The following is a 15,697-nucleotide window of genomic DNA, read 5'->3' as shown; positions in this document are numbered from 1 at the left end:
ACCCGCGGGTGCTGACGCTTTTTGAAGACTCTTGCATTGCTAATAAGAAATATCATATATATATATAAATCCTAACCCTTCATTTTCTTGCCGATTTGCCTTGACTTTTCCTAATAGACTCTTTTGCTTTTTGCTGCTTTGCCTCGTTCACCTTATTTGCCTTCCATTTATGTAACACTCCCGGTTTAATTATACCATTCTTCAAGTAAAAAGCCACGGCCATACCTTTCGTGACTGACGAAGGACTGAGCCGGTGCCTTCGGAGGGAAACATAATCCCTCCCAAAGCTGAAAGATCGTTCAACATCGATGGTCGTTGCTGCGGTAGATGTAAGGCTGTTGGCGAAGCAAACCAGACATCCAGGAGAGGGAAACCTTACCAGGACAGCTTAAGACATCAAGGGCCATCTGCAGCAGACCCCCGTGATGATTTCCTGCACGCCTTTGTCGCATCCACCATTTGAGGGGATTCACCGGCTGACCATCGGCCGTCAAAGTTAACCCTCCAGCGAGCCACATGTGAATCGGATCGCTTGATGTGTTACCTCCTCGAGCTTCGGAGGCACAAATCAAACCTGCAAGAACTCCTTTTTGGGGCTGTATTACAGTGAGGTATTCAGTTTAGATCAAATTGGAATCGATGGATTATGATATACTTATCCCATGTACTCACCTTGGGACAAGAGATTGGTGTTTGTGAAGACAATGGCTGGTGAGATACAGGTTTGTAATAGGTTTCCCACATATCACGAGTGAGCCTGATCGATTCTTTGATCCATTCTGGTTGCCACTTAGCGAGCTTGAAGTAGTCATCTTTGAACGATGGATGCAGAACTGTAGAAACACCATCAGTAAAATAAGAGATCCGCAGTAATTATCAAAACCATACCCATAGAAACCCGGTATAATGGAGAGCAGTCGGTCAGAGTATAGTATTTATTTGTGAGCTGAAGTCCAGCACGGCAGGCATTTCTCAATGCCGGGGGGTAATTGTTGCGCTTATCTGAGATGGCAGAAGAAAGATGGCTGGTAATCTGGTCGATGAAGACAACAATGTCGGCAATTCGAGCAGCTCCACGCATTGAGACCTGGAGAGTAATGTCATAAAAAGGTTGAAGAACCTCAACGAGGTCACGCGCTAAGTCGAGATCCTCCCGGTGGATGTGATATTGTCGCGCTGGACCGTGGCGTTTGTCTTTCTGCCACTCAAGGCTTGAATTTGAATAGTATCAATCAGCACTGACAGTTGAGGTTGCGAGTAGGAAAAAAAAATCGACTCACATTGCTGCTGAGCATTGCAGTATATCTTTCAATTGTTCCAGAGTTGCATTCCACCGGGTCCGAATGTCACGCCCAACATTATGTGGTGTTGAACACTCACAATCCTGACAGATCTCTTTGAAGAGAGTTTTTGAATTTGGAGACTTATTCAACTTCCTGGAAATGGCTCGGAACTTCATTTATTATCTTCAGTAATTGATTGATCAAATTATTAATGAGTTGGAGATGGTTGCTTACCTTGGCTAAGGTCTCCTTGCACGATTTGGAAGTGTATCGATCATCCTCCTCCTCGTCGCTCAACTCAATCACATCGATGTCCTCCAGTTCAATCTCATCTTCACCGGTGAGCTCAGCGGCCAAGATATGGTTGTCCTCGTCTTTGTCGCGGTTGTCATCATAGTCATGATCTGATTCATCAGTAGTAAACCTAAGTGTAAATGTGTAAAAATAAGTCACAGTACCGATGTCGCAGAGAGCTTATAATCAGATTAAAACTTACAGTTTTATTTGTTCTTCTGGATCTTCATATTCCTCATTATCGTCAGATTCTTGGTCCTCATCATCGAGTGAGCTTGCTGCGGTACGATTGCTTTTGTGGCTTCCAAATGGTCGCAAGATCACCTGAGCAATCAAGTTCAGGATGTGAGCAAAGCAGCGGATCCATTGACCTTCACCTTTGATCCTGGGCCATTTCAAAGATTTGATCGCTTCAATCATAGTCTGGTTGTTCAAAGCGTTGTCGGTGTGGTAACCCTGTTGCTGTTCATACTATCACCCTCATATCACCTAAACCCTTCATAAATACCTCATTATTACTTCATATTCAGATTCTACACCCCATTTTACCCCTAGTCACCCACTCATTTCACCTAGGATTTCCAAATGGATCAGCAGTTATTGGCATGTATAGTTTTGGCAGGTATTTTCTTCATACATATCCTTAGCATTATTACATACATCATTCATTAGTATCATAGCTACATAGGACTGCAGATCTTACATAACTTCATTACTCATTTTTCTCTTCATATGATATCAGCAGTACATTCCTTCATAGCTCTTGTAGTTATTATCAAATGCTCATCATTATTTCATCTTCTACATAGTTACCTTTCATGTACACTCCTTGGTCATTGCGCCTTCATCATTACTGCTCATCTTCAGATATTGTTACTATGTGCTCATCATGTATCACCCCCCTGTAGTACTTCTCACATATATAAACACCCCTCTAGATGTTGTATCCCCATCATGCACTTTCTACTACATCCCCTCTGTAGCACCTTTTTAACATCACCCTTATATGCACTTTTCACCCACTACACTTTGTATGCAACTCTTCCCCCATACTCTCTGTAGCACCTTTACACATCACACTTAGATAAACTTTCATCACCATAGAAATATATCTCCCAGCATATATCTCATTTCACATCTCAGAGTGACTCCCCAAGAGCTTCTGCTTTTCTCCCCTTCTCACTTCTCCTCTCTCACTCAGTAGGATTGATACACCTCAAACTCATAGTGTTAAAGTCGTCTAAGTCAAAGAGAATCATCAGCCACACCCTTTTCTTTTTCTTAGTGTAACCCTCTCTCCATCAGCATTAGTCAAGAGGGCAGCCTCACCAGCACCTGTAGCCTCTTCTACATTATTAGTAGTGTAGTTGACTATTTCCCCTCACAGCTCTTTCCTGATCTTTTAGGAGTTCCACATCGGTCACGATCCCAAAAATCTATTAATCGTAAAAATAACTGATTGATTGGCAAAACAAAATTGAATAAAAACGAGATCAATCAAAAATCTGACCTTATCCTTCACATCAAATTTCTCAACGATAAGCTGTACTATTTCAGCCAGATAGAAACCCGTGTGGCTTTTTTGCAGCTTGACAAAGTCGAGAGGCATTGCCTCCAAGTGATATCCACCAGCGTCTTCTTCAACTAGACGATATATCACTGTACCTAGTATATCGAAACCATTCGCGGACTGCCACACATCTAGCCCCAAGTACATTGCACCGTGATGGTTCTAGATTAAGAAAAGAGTGGGTATTTAATGAGGAGAGGATTCAAGTACATAGACCATTAAGGAAACTTACCCGAAGTGATTCTATTATTGTCTCCTGCACGGCGGTATATAATCGAGCTATGTCCTCCGAAACAGTTCTGCGTGCCGGTAGATTCTTGTGGACCACCGGGTGCAATAAGCGTCGATGAGCTTCGTCTCCAAGAGCTGAAAAAGGTCGGGCAGCTTCAGCACACCAAACGGCACACAGCTGGGGTACCTGGAAATCAATTCAGACTCAGTGACAACTTGCTGAAATTCTCGGGAAGGGAAAGGGAAAAAATTGGCTCACTTCTCGCGGATCAATATCACCTGTCCCAGATATCCCCATGGAAGCCAGTTTTTGGTTATGACTTGCCTCCCGTTCTTTCTTGGAGCAGCTCGCTACATGTTTAGATAAATTTGATGGGGAAGTGTCGTAAATCGGCCGATGTATTTTGCTGCCACAACTGAAAAAATTCAAAGAGATGATGATCGATCATCATTAGATACAGGTAGGACAAAAATACAATAACGGCGATGAAATTGACTTACGTTTTACCAGGGTAAGCAATCATCCTCCGACCGTTTTTGTCGAGTAAATCGGAGAGTTGCGGGGTTTCAAAAGCAGCATAGCATGAGCTGAGACAATTTCCGTGAAGTCTCTGTGCTTTTTCTGGAAGGTCACAAAGTCATAAAGACTAAAGTTAATTTTTAGGTTAATCTTGAGTAAAAGTTGACTTGACTTACTGAGCTCTTGCTCATCGGAAAGCCCTCTAACCTTTCCGTTCTGAGTGCTTGCTGGAGTTTCGGAGTCATTGACATTCTCATTTCCATCAGAATCGTCGGGTACGTCAACTATTGTGCGGCTTCGTTTTTTTCCAGATGGTTCAGAAGGTTCTTGATTTCTGGCCGGGATTGCGATAGAAGAAGATGTTGATCCGGTTGACTTGTGGCGCTTCCTGCTTCTTCCCATGGTGGAGGCTGAGTGGTATGGTGATTCGGTGAAGAGGGGACTGACAGTACGGATCTCTATTCTCCGGCGACGGGGTTGAGTCAGGTACACAGCAATATGCTTGTATCTATAAGCATGTGTCCAGATATATGTATACATATCTTGACCGGCAAAATTGGGCGGGTGCTGGCAAGTACTTGGTCCAAGTACTTGCCAAATTTTCACCTCAAAAGTTGACACCCGCACCCGCACCCGGCACCTGTTTGCGGGTACCTGTCTTTGAAAACAGGTACCCGCAAACAGGTGCCGGGTACCCGCAAACGAGTACCTGCTGACATCTCTAATCCTCTTCGATGGCCAACTGAGCGGTCATCGACAGGGATACAACCCCTCCTGATGGCCATCTGTGACTGGTCATCAACAGGGATACAACCCCTCTCGATGGCCGGCTGTGACCGGTCATTGACAGGGATATAACCCCTCTTGATGGCCGGCTGACCAGTCATTGACAGAGATACAACCCCTCTCAATGGCCAGCTGACCGGTCATCAAGAGGTTTTATCCTCTTCAGTGGCCGGCTGACCGACCATCAAGGAGGATAAAACCTCTCTATGACCGGTCAGCCGGTCATTGAAGAGGGTAAAACCTCTTGATGACCAGTCAGCCGGCCACCAAAGAGGATAAAACCTCTTGATGACCGGTCATTGCTGCGGATCTTGGCCAAAAAATACCGGGAAAAATCAAAAACTCAGACCCTGGAATTCCGGACGGGGGTCCCCCGGGGGTATTTCTTGTACAGCAGGATGCCTTGCGCAACTGTACAGTAGCAGGAAACTTTGAAAGTCACTGCGTACTTTAGCAATTTTGCTTCACTACTGTAGTTTCATTCAAATTTCAATCCTCAACATCATAAAGTGATGGAGGATTGATGATTAATTAGATTTGTGGCATTTTCCACAGAGAAAGAGACCTAAAAAACGCCAATGCAGCCGCTACACTAAACTTTGGTGAAATCAGAAAAAATACCGCCTCACTAAACGCAGTTCAAGTTTGCAGTAGCGGTGCTGGCGCTTTGCTACCGCTCCAAGGAGCGGTTTTCTTTCTGCTAGTGCTAGCGCTACTCTGGATCTAGAGTAGCGCCGAGCAGGGTTTTGGGGTTTTGCTTCACTATGCAAAATCACTCCTTTTTGTAGCAAAGCGTAGCTCTTGATGTGTTGACTACAAGAGGAACCCCAAAAATGAAGGGAATAGGAAACTGAGACTAGCAAATGTGTGCCTCACCATTTAGCCAAAGATACAGCTGTTGTCAGGAATTGCTTGGGAATAGGGAAGAACATTGCAAAGGCCTGAACCTGTAGTGTTTGGATTTGAACTTGAACAGACGGAAACAGACGAGAGATGCACTTTAAGGATTGAGGAAGGGGAAGTGAGGATGAGGGGCTCACCCGATGCGGCTCTGGAAGGTGTGCAGAAAAATGAGAAGAGAACCAATGGGCTGGGCTATGTATATATAGACTAGATACAATGCATCAAGTTGTGGGTTAGAATGAAGATGAATAAAATGTAAATGAATGGAATGTTCTTGAACTCAGAGAGAGAATTTCACAGGGTACTGCAACTGTCACCAACATATAGCGCGCACACATGAGTATAAGCAGTAAATTGGAAAGTAACAGTCTAGTCTAATGGGGGATCAAAGTCTACAATATTAGTAAGCAAAGAACATGACCAAGAATAAAAGACAGAAAATGGTGAGGGGGCTGATAAGTGTATTGATATTTAGATCTTGAGAGATTAAAATAAGAGAAGAACTTAGGGCAAAAATCCAACAGTTAGGTATCAAGAAGGCAACCAATACCAATAGGAATCACCCAAAAGGAATATAATAGCTGAAAATTTTTATCTGTTGATCTGTTTCCAGGCTCCAACCCCCTTGTTGTAGAGAATGAGCCTCAGGCTGGAGAAAAGATTATATAAATCAAGAAGAGGATTCTCAAGATGTACTCAAAGGCCAGAGATTACATATTCTTGGTATGATAAACCCCTTTCATAGCACAGGAGGCTGTCAGGTTGTGGTTCTGCTACTCATAGCTTTATAATACTTGCTGGTGTCACTCATTCATGAACTGTCATTTACAGGTCTTACCCTCAATGAGGGTATTTTATGTGACACAACAGTGAAACCACTGCGTCTCAAAAAGCGCAGCAAAGCGGTCAGCGCAGCGGTGTTTGGGAGCGCTGCGCTGAAAATCAGCAGGGAAAATGCTGCGCTAACCGCTGATTAATTTCACCGGAAAAAACTGACGAGTTCAGCGTCCAACCGCTGCGCTGCCGCTGTTTTCAGCGGTTTTACTGCTGATTGACCGCTGACAGCTGCTGAATGATTTTTCAGAGTCAGTGCGCTGACTTTGGGGCGCCCCAACATGGTCATAAGGACCAGTTGAGTTCCCATGGGGGGAAAAAGATTGGTGGGGAGGTTGATTGTGTGTATGAAACTCTGTAGTTAGCGCTGCTGTCACTGCAGCCATGTTCAGCGCCCAATAGGGCGCAGCAAAATCAGCGCGCTGAATCTGAAAAAGTGGTCAGCAGTCATTCCGCTGTGCTGCGCTGCGCTAACGCTGATCAACAGCAGGCGTCCGCGGCGAACCGCTGAATTCAGTGTTAGCGCAGCGCTCTAACCGCTGCGCTAACACTGATTGGGCTGGAGGGTCAGTGGTAGACTGCTGCGCTGCGCTATAAGTGCCGCTGATGTCAGCGCAGCGCAGTGGTTCCGTTGTGTGATACCAGTGAATTTTCATTCACCCACCTGCAGCCATTCATTTCCAAATGTCCTTATTACAGTGGTTAGTACACTTGAAATGGATATAAGAGACATGGTTTTAGATCCCATAGGACACATAATATTTTATGGAGTTTCAAAATCTTTTCAGGTCAAGTAAACCTGGGCTTGTGGGCAGGTTAGCTTTGATGGGTCAGTTTCAGGCTAACTGACATCAGAAATGGCCTGAGGCTAAATTTCAGTTTCAGGCTATCTAAATTTAGTTAGCCTACACCACAGGATTGATTGAGAGAACATGGGATGTTGCTAAAACTGTCCCAGGAATCACACATCCTGGCAACCGCTAGGACCGCCATGGAACATTGCAGTTCTAACAAATGAACCAATGTTAAGTGGACAACAGCCAGAACCAAGCCATCCTGTGGATACCTGGGTTCTCCCAATGCTTCCACCACCATCTGTAGGTCATTTGGCAAAGCCGCATGGTTGGTGTGATGCTTGGGTTTCCAGAACAAACACTCCAAGTGTCCAAATGAGGGTTTTGGCAACCCAATGGTTGGAATGGCAGGATTCTTGAGTTCCTGGGACAGTGTGACAAAATGTCAAAAAGATGTTTACATTAACCAAAAATTCTCCTCAGGTCCCCCAACTTAAGCATTGCTGGAACAGGATGGTCTGACCAGCCGGTTCTGGACACTCAGGTTGCAGAAACATTTTTTTTTCTTGTCTGTGCCCATCTGCAAAGATGCTTTGCCAAGTGAGTGTTTGAGAAGACAACTTGATTTTGATTTTTTTTTTCGTTTTGCCTTTGATGTTTTTTTTTTTTTGTGGGACAGTGGAAGCAAACTGGGATTTTTAGGTATTCATGTTGCAATTCCATCCCATGAGTATGAAAAATGCTAAATAGTTTAACTGGCAAGAAACCATTCAGCAGGCCTCCTGGTTATATTGGGCTGTGGTTTCAAGCCTGAGTGAGTTCCTTTGGGCTCAGCCCATTGCCAACATTGAGGGGTGGATCCCTTGAAACGCTTCTGGGGTGCAGGGGGGCATGTGTCAGCTCAACCTTACTGGATTGATTGGCCAATGAATATGGAGAACCCTTGCTGGCCCAACAATGTTGGTGTGTCTGCCCCTCTCCGCCAGGATTCCGTTGTGACAACTGAAACCACGCCAACCATTTCTTTCATGGTACAGCAATGGCAGAAAAGCTTGCCAATTTGTGTGACTGAAAATGATTTCTGCATTCCAGCCACAGGCCTGTACAGCTTCACTTTACAGGCAGTTGAAACCCCTTTGGGTGACTGGTTCAGCTTGAGGAGGGTGCCGGGAAGGCCATGGGGGCAGGGGGGGGGGGGGGGGGGGGGGGGGGTGTGGCAAAGGGTTGGAGTGGCAAAGGGTTGGAGTGGCAAAGGGTTGGAGTGGCATAAAATCACTCCAGGATTCCAATGGTGCAAGCCTTGAGGCCACAAATTTGAAGACAAAGCAACTGGAGTTTTTTCTTCTGATGGCATTCCTGACATACAGGAGCCATACAGGCTTTGAGGCTGAAAAAAAGTTGGGCCTACCCAACTGCAAGCCTTTCTGCCATTGCTGTAATTTCTGACAGCATCAGAACATTGTCCTAGGGCTGGCCCCCGTTCCCGGCCTCTCCAGGTATATCCGCGGTCTGCCCTGCAGGTATAGGCAATGGTGAAACAGACATTATCCAATACAGTCTCTTCAGATACTTGTGTATTGTATCTGTTGAAAAATACAAAATTGTAAATACAAATGTATTGTATCTGCCTGAAGATACAATACCATAGTATTGTATCAATAAAGTATTGAAACTTGACTTTCTTGTTTTTGGCCACTGTGGACTGTATACAGAAAAACTATCAAAAAACATAAAAATACAGTATCTTGTATTGGGCTGTATTTGCAACAAGATACCAAAGTTTGAATACATTTGTATAGTATTGGTCTTTGAATAAAATACAAATGGATAGTATTAGGTGCAAAACAGATACAGATACATGTATTGTATTTTTTTCACTGTTGGTATAGGGCTCTGGGATGCCTCTTTGCCTTGACTGTACCCTTGTTCAGGTGAGCTGCGGCTACCAATCTGGGCCCGCTTGGAGGAAGTAAGGAGAAAAAATGCACATATCACAAGTGCAAAGGTCCCTCAGCCTGGACTGGGGCCCTCATGGCTCATGGGCCCATAGTTGGTGCAGTAGCTCCGGGCCTTACCCGCAGGAATTGGGCACGGTTTGCAGATATACCTGCGGGCTGGTGGGTATACTCATAGCCTGTCAGCCCCGCAGGTATCCTGTTCCCGTTCCTGATTCCCGCGGGTAAGGCTCGGGCTGCTTGATTTTGGTACCCAAGTGACGGGTATGCCCGCGGGATGGGCCCCGGGCTAGCTCAAAGCAAACTTAGCCAGTCCCTCTTCTGAGGGGCGGGCAGGGGCCCCTCGCGCGAAGCGCGAGCCTCTGAAGGAGGGACTTGGGACTATGCGGCGAAATTTGGTGTGAGTCCTGAGTACAGCTTTCACCCATTTGGCTGGTGTGAAAGTTTGGCACCACTTTTCTATAGCATCCTGGTGGCCAAATGGGCCGCCCAGGTTCCAAATTGAAGGTCTGCATCTGGCCTTCAAGACTACATAGGCCACATGTTGATGCCTTGAATGGCCTTAAAGCTACAAGGAATGTAAAGTCATGGAATCATGATTCCAGGATTGATCTTACATCCATACTATTGGATAAGTGCATGAAAGTTTCAATTACTTCTCATAAGTACATGAATATGTTTATTGTTTGAATGGAAAAATGAACTACATCTGGTATGCAGGCCACACATAAAATCTGTACAGGATTTGAAAAAAACACACTCTGTTTGCTGGGACAAGCTCGACATGGTTTTTTGCCAGCATGTCCAGCAGCTCTACAAGGGGCTTGATGGATGGTGAATGGCTGGCTGTCTGCGCAAGAAGCTAGGCTTCAAGGCCATGCCACTCATGAGCCTGCCTGGGTAGTGGTTGATGTGTAATAAGGGATCCTTTGAAAATTGGGGGTTGGCCAAGCCTTAGGTGCGTCAGGATTCACGCCAAAGCTCGATGCTTGGGGGAAAGCCTCTCTGTGAGACAGAGACCCTGCGGGGCCCTCCTCCAGAGAGGCTTTGTCAAGCTCAAGCTCAAAGTAGCCGGGTACCCCGCGGGATCCAGCCCTACGTTGTCCCCTGCGGAGGAAATCAATGTTTGGGGGACGCGGAGGCAGATTTTCAACAGAACGTTGACCTGCACCGGTGGTGTAAACCTGAAATCAAGCCTGGGTTTTGCTGACCAGGGGTTAACCCTTAACTTAGCTAAGTCCCTTCTCAGGGTCCCTGCGGGACGGCGTCCCCCCTCCACATAGAGAGGGACTTAGTTAAGTTGGGTTAACCCGGACGGATGTGATTGCCGGTTGGGTTAAGTTGTCCAAAATTGAATGCTCAAGCCTCTCCTTTGGAGACACTTCGCGCCTCTTCAGAGAGGCTTAGTTAAGCTTGCGTCCAAACGGAGCCTCATAACTGTTTTGTACATACCCTCTTTGGCTTCAAAGCCCATTCATACTAACTTAACTAAGTCCCTTTCCATGTGGAGGGGGGAAGCCGTCCTGCAGGGACCCTCCAAAGGAGGGACTTTTGCGCTATGTCAACCTTGTGGCCTGAGAGAATTTCAAAAATGCTGTTTTTTGATGTTTTGTAGCAGCACCAATTCTTGTTGGCTGATTAGGTTTTGGGGGAACAAAAGATGCAGAAGACCATGGAGAATCTTCCTACATATTCTTCAAATTTTTTGAAGCCTTGAGTGGCACTCAAATTAATTTTTTATGACCACCATCATGTCTACTTCATCCTTCATTACACATCTTGCACTGTACAGGATCCAAAACTAATGATATTACAAAGGGTATTGCAGATCAAAGAAAAGGGATGGGGGGAGATGGAAATAGTACATAGATGGGGACAGCTTGGGTGGTCCCAGAAATGAAAACCAGAAGGAATTTGGTCCAGAGACCCATGTGCTATGTTGATTATAAAAAAGTGCCCACCAAAAGTTGAAATTCTCTCAGGCCGCGGGGTTGACATGGCGCGTAAGTCCCTCCTTTGGAGGTTGCTTTGCTCCCCCAAGGAGGGAAATTAGCTAAGTTAGCCATTCATACCAATTTTGTGTGTAACATTTTGCAAAAGAATGCAAAAATTCCTACAGTTAGGTTACCCACCTCCTTTGGGCCCGGGTCCTGGTTGGATGGGTTGATATAAGTTACAACAACCCATCATAAGTGGTAGCCTGTCACACGGTGAAGAGTTAGGTGTTGCATTTTTCCGTGTGACACCCAGACAAATTCACACGCAGTCACTGCGGATGCAACCCCAACGTTCCTCACCGTGTCAGGAATGCCTAGAATGTACATGTGGTAATGAACCTATTCCGACTCGAGTCCCTGAGGGCATCAGCATTGGTGGCTAAGTTAGTATGGACTAACTAGCTTGGATTATCCTTGGAATAAGCTAATCCAATCGGCCGACCGCATGGGTGGGGATTAGCGGGTCCAAGGCTGTCGGAGGTTATGTGTTTAGGTGCATGTATGTTATGTGTTTGGCACCTAAACACACAGAGTTCATGCTTTTGAGCATGATGCATATGCATGTTGTGTTTAGTCCGAGGATTAGTGGGGTCTACATCTAGACCCCACTAGCTCCAAACGGAGCTCCGGGTCAAGTTGGTCCTGGGTTGATCCGAGCCAATGCTGATGCGGGGGTGGACTCACCTGGGGAGTCCATCCACGGGGAAATCACGCGGATTCCACGAGGACTCCACGTGGTAGCCGCGCGCAAGGTTGGACCAGCGGCTGCTGGTCCACACGTTCACATGACCTCAACCAAGTGGATCACAGGGGCACCTCGTGATCGAACTTAACACAAGTCCCTCCCTGTGCTTGCAGGGCGCAAGCACCCTCCCGCTTGCGGGAGGGACTTGTGCCTAATGTCCGATATTTGGCCTGAGGCTGCCCAGCCAAACATCTAAAAATTCCTTATATCCCCCATATCACTGTATACTCATTGGATTTCTTCACAGCCTCTGGCATCATTAGAATCAGATTTTCTTTCTACATATTCTGGTGTGTTTAACACAACACCTACCCCCATCCCTTGAAAAAAAAATTGTTGTAAAAGCATGGCTTGCGAGGCCTTGCAAGGCTGAAATCGTGAGAAAGTGTCTGTACTTGACCTGCAAATGGCCCGGCGGTCTGTCACATTGCTCAGAAAATGCCCTTACAAGAATGGCTGCTGAGCGGCCAGTTCTTGATGAATTTACTTGAAAAAACATGTACAAGACAGCTGAGATCAAGGGCTAGACATGGCCAACTGGGATTTGGATTATGAGGTGATACCAAGTTGTAGGAGAGTTGTAAACACAAAATCACACATTTTCATTGAAAAAACCCGTCAGCCTCAGGCCAAATATGGGACATTAGTCCTAAGCCTCTCCTTTGGAGACGCTTCGCGCCTCCTCGGAGAGGCTTAGTTAAGCTCGCCTCGGAGAGGCTTAGTTAAGCTCGCCTCGTGATGGCCCCGAGGATCCCACGGATACTTACAGATGTGTACCCGTGGAATCCACGTGGCCACGTAGGCGGGCCTTAAAAATTCAGCGGGAGCAGCTTGTTAAAAACTGTCACCCGTGGGAGTCAAACTCAGAATCAAGGCTGGGAACATGGATGAGAGGGAGTGCCACACAACACAGCCATTTCACATTGTTGAACCCCGCTTCTTTACACGCTATCAACCCCCCAAACAATGGTTTGTGATTGGGTTTGCGATAGGGTTTTTTGTTAAGTTTTTTTTTTTTCAATTTTTTTTTCCTGTCTTCAAAATCAAGTTTTGTCGGTCTTTCAAAACCTCAGGACCAGCCTGAGGTGGTCTTGGCTGGAAGGAAAAAAAAAAAAGAAAATGCCGTGGAACCGACGTGAGCAACGAGCTGACGTGGTCTCCACGCGTGCCAGGAAGGCACATCGTGGAACCGACGGGGAAAAGTGTGAAGCCCATCGGTTCCACGTGGAAAAAACCTGTTTCGTGGAACCGACGAGCTTACCGAGGGGTTACCGAGCCGATCCTCGTCGGTTCCACGGATTACCCTCCTCTCGTCGGTTCCACAAACGGGCGGGGCAGGAAGCACCCCCGCCGTGTAATCCGGGCTAACTTAGCACCGAATGCGGATGCTCTGACGGGCAACAAAGATTTTTCCCACAACGTTGCCGGACCCAAGCTACATAAGCTATTGGTGGAGAGAACTTCTTACAACATGCTGCAATGCGAGAGAAACAAGCTGAGAATGGGGTGGCCGCCTCTTCTGAAGAGTTGATGTGAAAGGACACGTCGATTGTTATCATCCTCCTGTTCCTCGAAACTTGGCGAAACATCGCCGGTGGAACTTGACGCCGATTGCACGCACGATGAAGGTCGGGATTGCGGCTGCAAGCTTACTGATACTATGGACGAGCTTCGCGAGAGTCGACAGCCAATCGGCCAGCAAGTCGACACCGGAACCCAACCTGCCTCTCCACTTCGAGAAGTGCACACCGGATCACGGCTGCAAGAAAGTCCCAGGCGGGATAACGTTAGATGCAAATTGGCGAGCGGTCAAAGATTCGGCGAGCGGACGCAAGGATTGCTTGAATGGCAATGGGACCAAAGGCTGGGACAAAACGCTCTGTCCTGATCCAGAAACGTGTGCCCAGAACTGCGCCCTAGACAGTATCGATTACCACAAACAACGAATCAGCACCAATGGACGTGATGGTAATCATGACTCGGTAACGCTGAAATTGTTCAAAGAAGACGCGCGGAACACAGGATCAAGGATATACCTTTTAGACGCGAGTCACCAAAGATATGAGATGTTTTTTCTGCTGAATCAAGAGCTATCGTTCGATGTCGATGTCTCTCAATCTTCGTGTGGAGTGGCCAGCGGGATATACTTCTCCGCAATGCAAGCCGACGGCGGGATGTCGAGTACTAACCAAGCTGGAGCGAAGTATGGCACTGGGTATTGCGATGCACAAGGGCCCAGAGACATGCACTTTGTGGATGGAAAGGTTCGTACAATTTGACTCGTGTGACATCGAAAGATACTGAGAGGCGGTACTAATCAAAAACCCCGTTTCTCTCTGGGATTTCTCAGGCAAACCTCGCCGTAGGAAGCGGCGGAGGAGACGAAGTAGGGTACGCATGTCCCGAGCTAGACGTATGGGAAGCGAACAGGATTTCGCAAGCGTACACGGTGCACAACTGCCAAGACGAGCAAGCGCGGCTCTGTCATGGGGCGAAATGTGGGGGTTTATGCGACGGGTCGGGGTGTGATTATGCCTCTTTCCGCATGGGCAACACGAGCTTCTACGGGCCGTCGAAGATCGTCGACACCGCCAAGAAATTCACCGTCGTCACTCAATTCATTACCGCCGATAACACCGATAGAGGGGAGCTGGTAGAGATCCGGAGGTTTTATCGCCAAGATGGTCGGCTGATCCCGAACAGTAGAGTCAACCTTCCCAACGCATCGCCTTTCGACTCGATCACCGACGAGTTTTGCCAGCAAATGGAGAGCGTCGTGGGGCATGCGAAAGGGTTCCGAACGCTCGGCGGCCTGCGAAAGATGGGCGCTTCGATGCGCAATGGGATGGTTCTCGTGATGACCGTTTGGGCCGATCAGGTTCGAGGGATGAGTTGGTTGGACGGCCAGAATCCGGATAAGAATGGTAAGCCGGGCTCGGCAAGAGGAACTTGCCCTCCTGGGGCCGGCATGCCGTCTAATATGAAGAAGGATAATCCAGATGCTGGAGTCGAATTTTCAAATATTAGAGTCGGTCCCATTGGGTCAACTTCCGAACCATAGGCCGGCGAAAATGTCCTGCGACTCGAAGTGAGTTCATTGGCTCATTTTGATTCTGTTAAGGAAAGTGGTGCAAACAAGCTGACCATCACGTAGCTTGCTTTTTGTACCGAAATACGTTTGCACTTGCCCAAAGAGGCCCAAAGCCAACACACTCCACCACATCCTATGGCCTGCCTGAGCAACTTGTAAAATTTCGACTGTACCCAGCCCAAAATTGTAACCACATTCACGATTCTCACATCCGCAATAAAAAGCGCACAAGTTATAAAAGAAGATAAATTAGAATAAAGAATGAGTCCCACCAATATGGAGCTAGCCAAATAAAGAAACAGTAGTCACATACAACGAAAACGAAAGGTGAATAACGATACAGGTCGAAAGAGAGAAAAAGAGTGCCAAATGCAAGTAAAGAAACGAGTGAAGAACGTGATAGGAAGAACGGAGTGTCGATTAAACGTGTGTGTTGTATTAAAGGGATGATGATCTTCGGAAAAGAGGAGCGAAAGAAAGAAGCATGAGGAACAGAAAGGAAAGCATGAGGATAATGTCTCAAAACGTCCCGCGCAGAATAACGACGACGATAACAAAAAGAAATCGTGTATGTCACAGAGAAAGGATTCACACGATGATTTTGGAAGAGAGAAAAAGGGCAGTTCGTCGTGTATAGATTAGAACGTATTCTTTTTTCTGGCATAATGATATTTTTTTGGGGGGTTAGAGATGT

General features: G+C 46.7%; 1 protein-coding gene across 1 annotated transcript; it reads left to right on the top strand.

Annotated features, from left to right (window-relative positions):
• Positions 1–13,534: 13,534 nt before the first annotated feature.
• Positions 13,535–14,973, top strand: PtA15_17A246 (uncharacterized protein; the record flags this gene model as incomplete). The annotated part of the gene is made up of 3 exons (XM_053164342.1): positions 13,535–14,176; positions 14,263–14,836; positions 14,912–14,973. The coding sequence occupies 3 exons, from the start codon at positions 13,535–13,537 to the stop codon at positions 14,971–14,973; spliced, it is 1,278 nt and encodes a 425-aa protein (XP_053028319.1).
• Positions 14,974–15,697: the final 724 nt, after the last annotated feature.

The sequence above is a fragment of the Puccinia triticina genome, chromosome 17A (genome assembly GCF_026914185.1).
Source record: "Puccinia triticina chromosome 17A, complete sequence".
Taxonomy (NCBI): domain Eukaryota; kingdom Fungi; phylum Basidiomycota; class Pucciniomycetes; order Pucciniales; family Pucciniaceae; genus Puccinia; species Puccinia triticina.
Note: the sequence above shows the minus strand (reverse complement) of the source record. Positions and strands in the feature narration are given on the sequence as shown.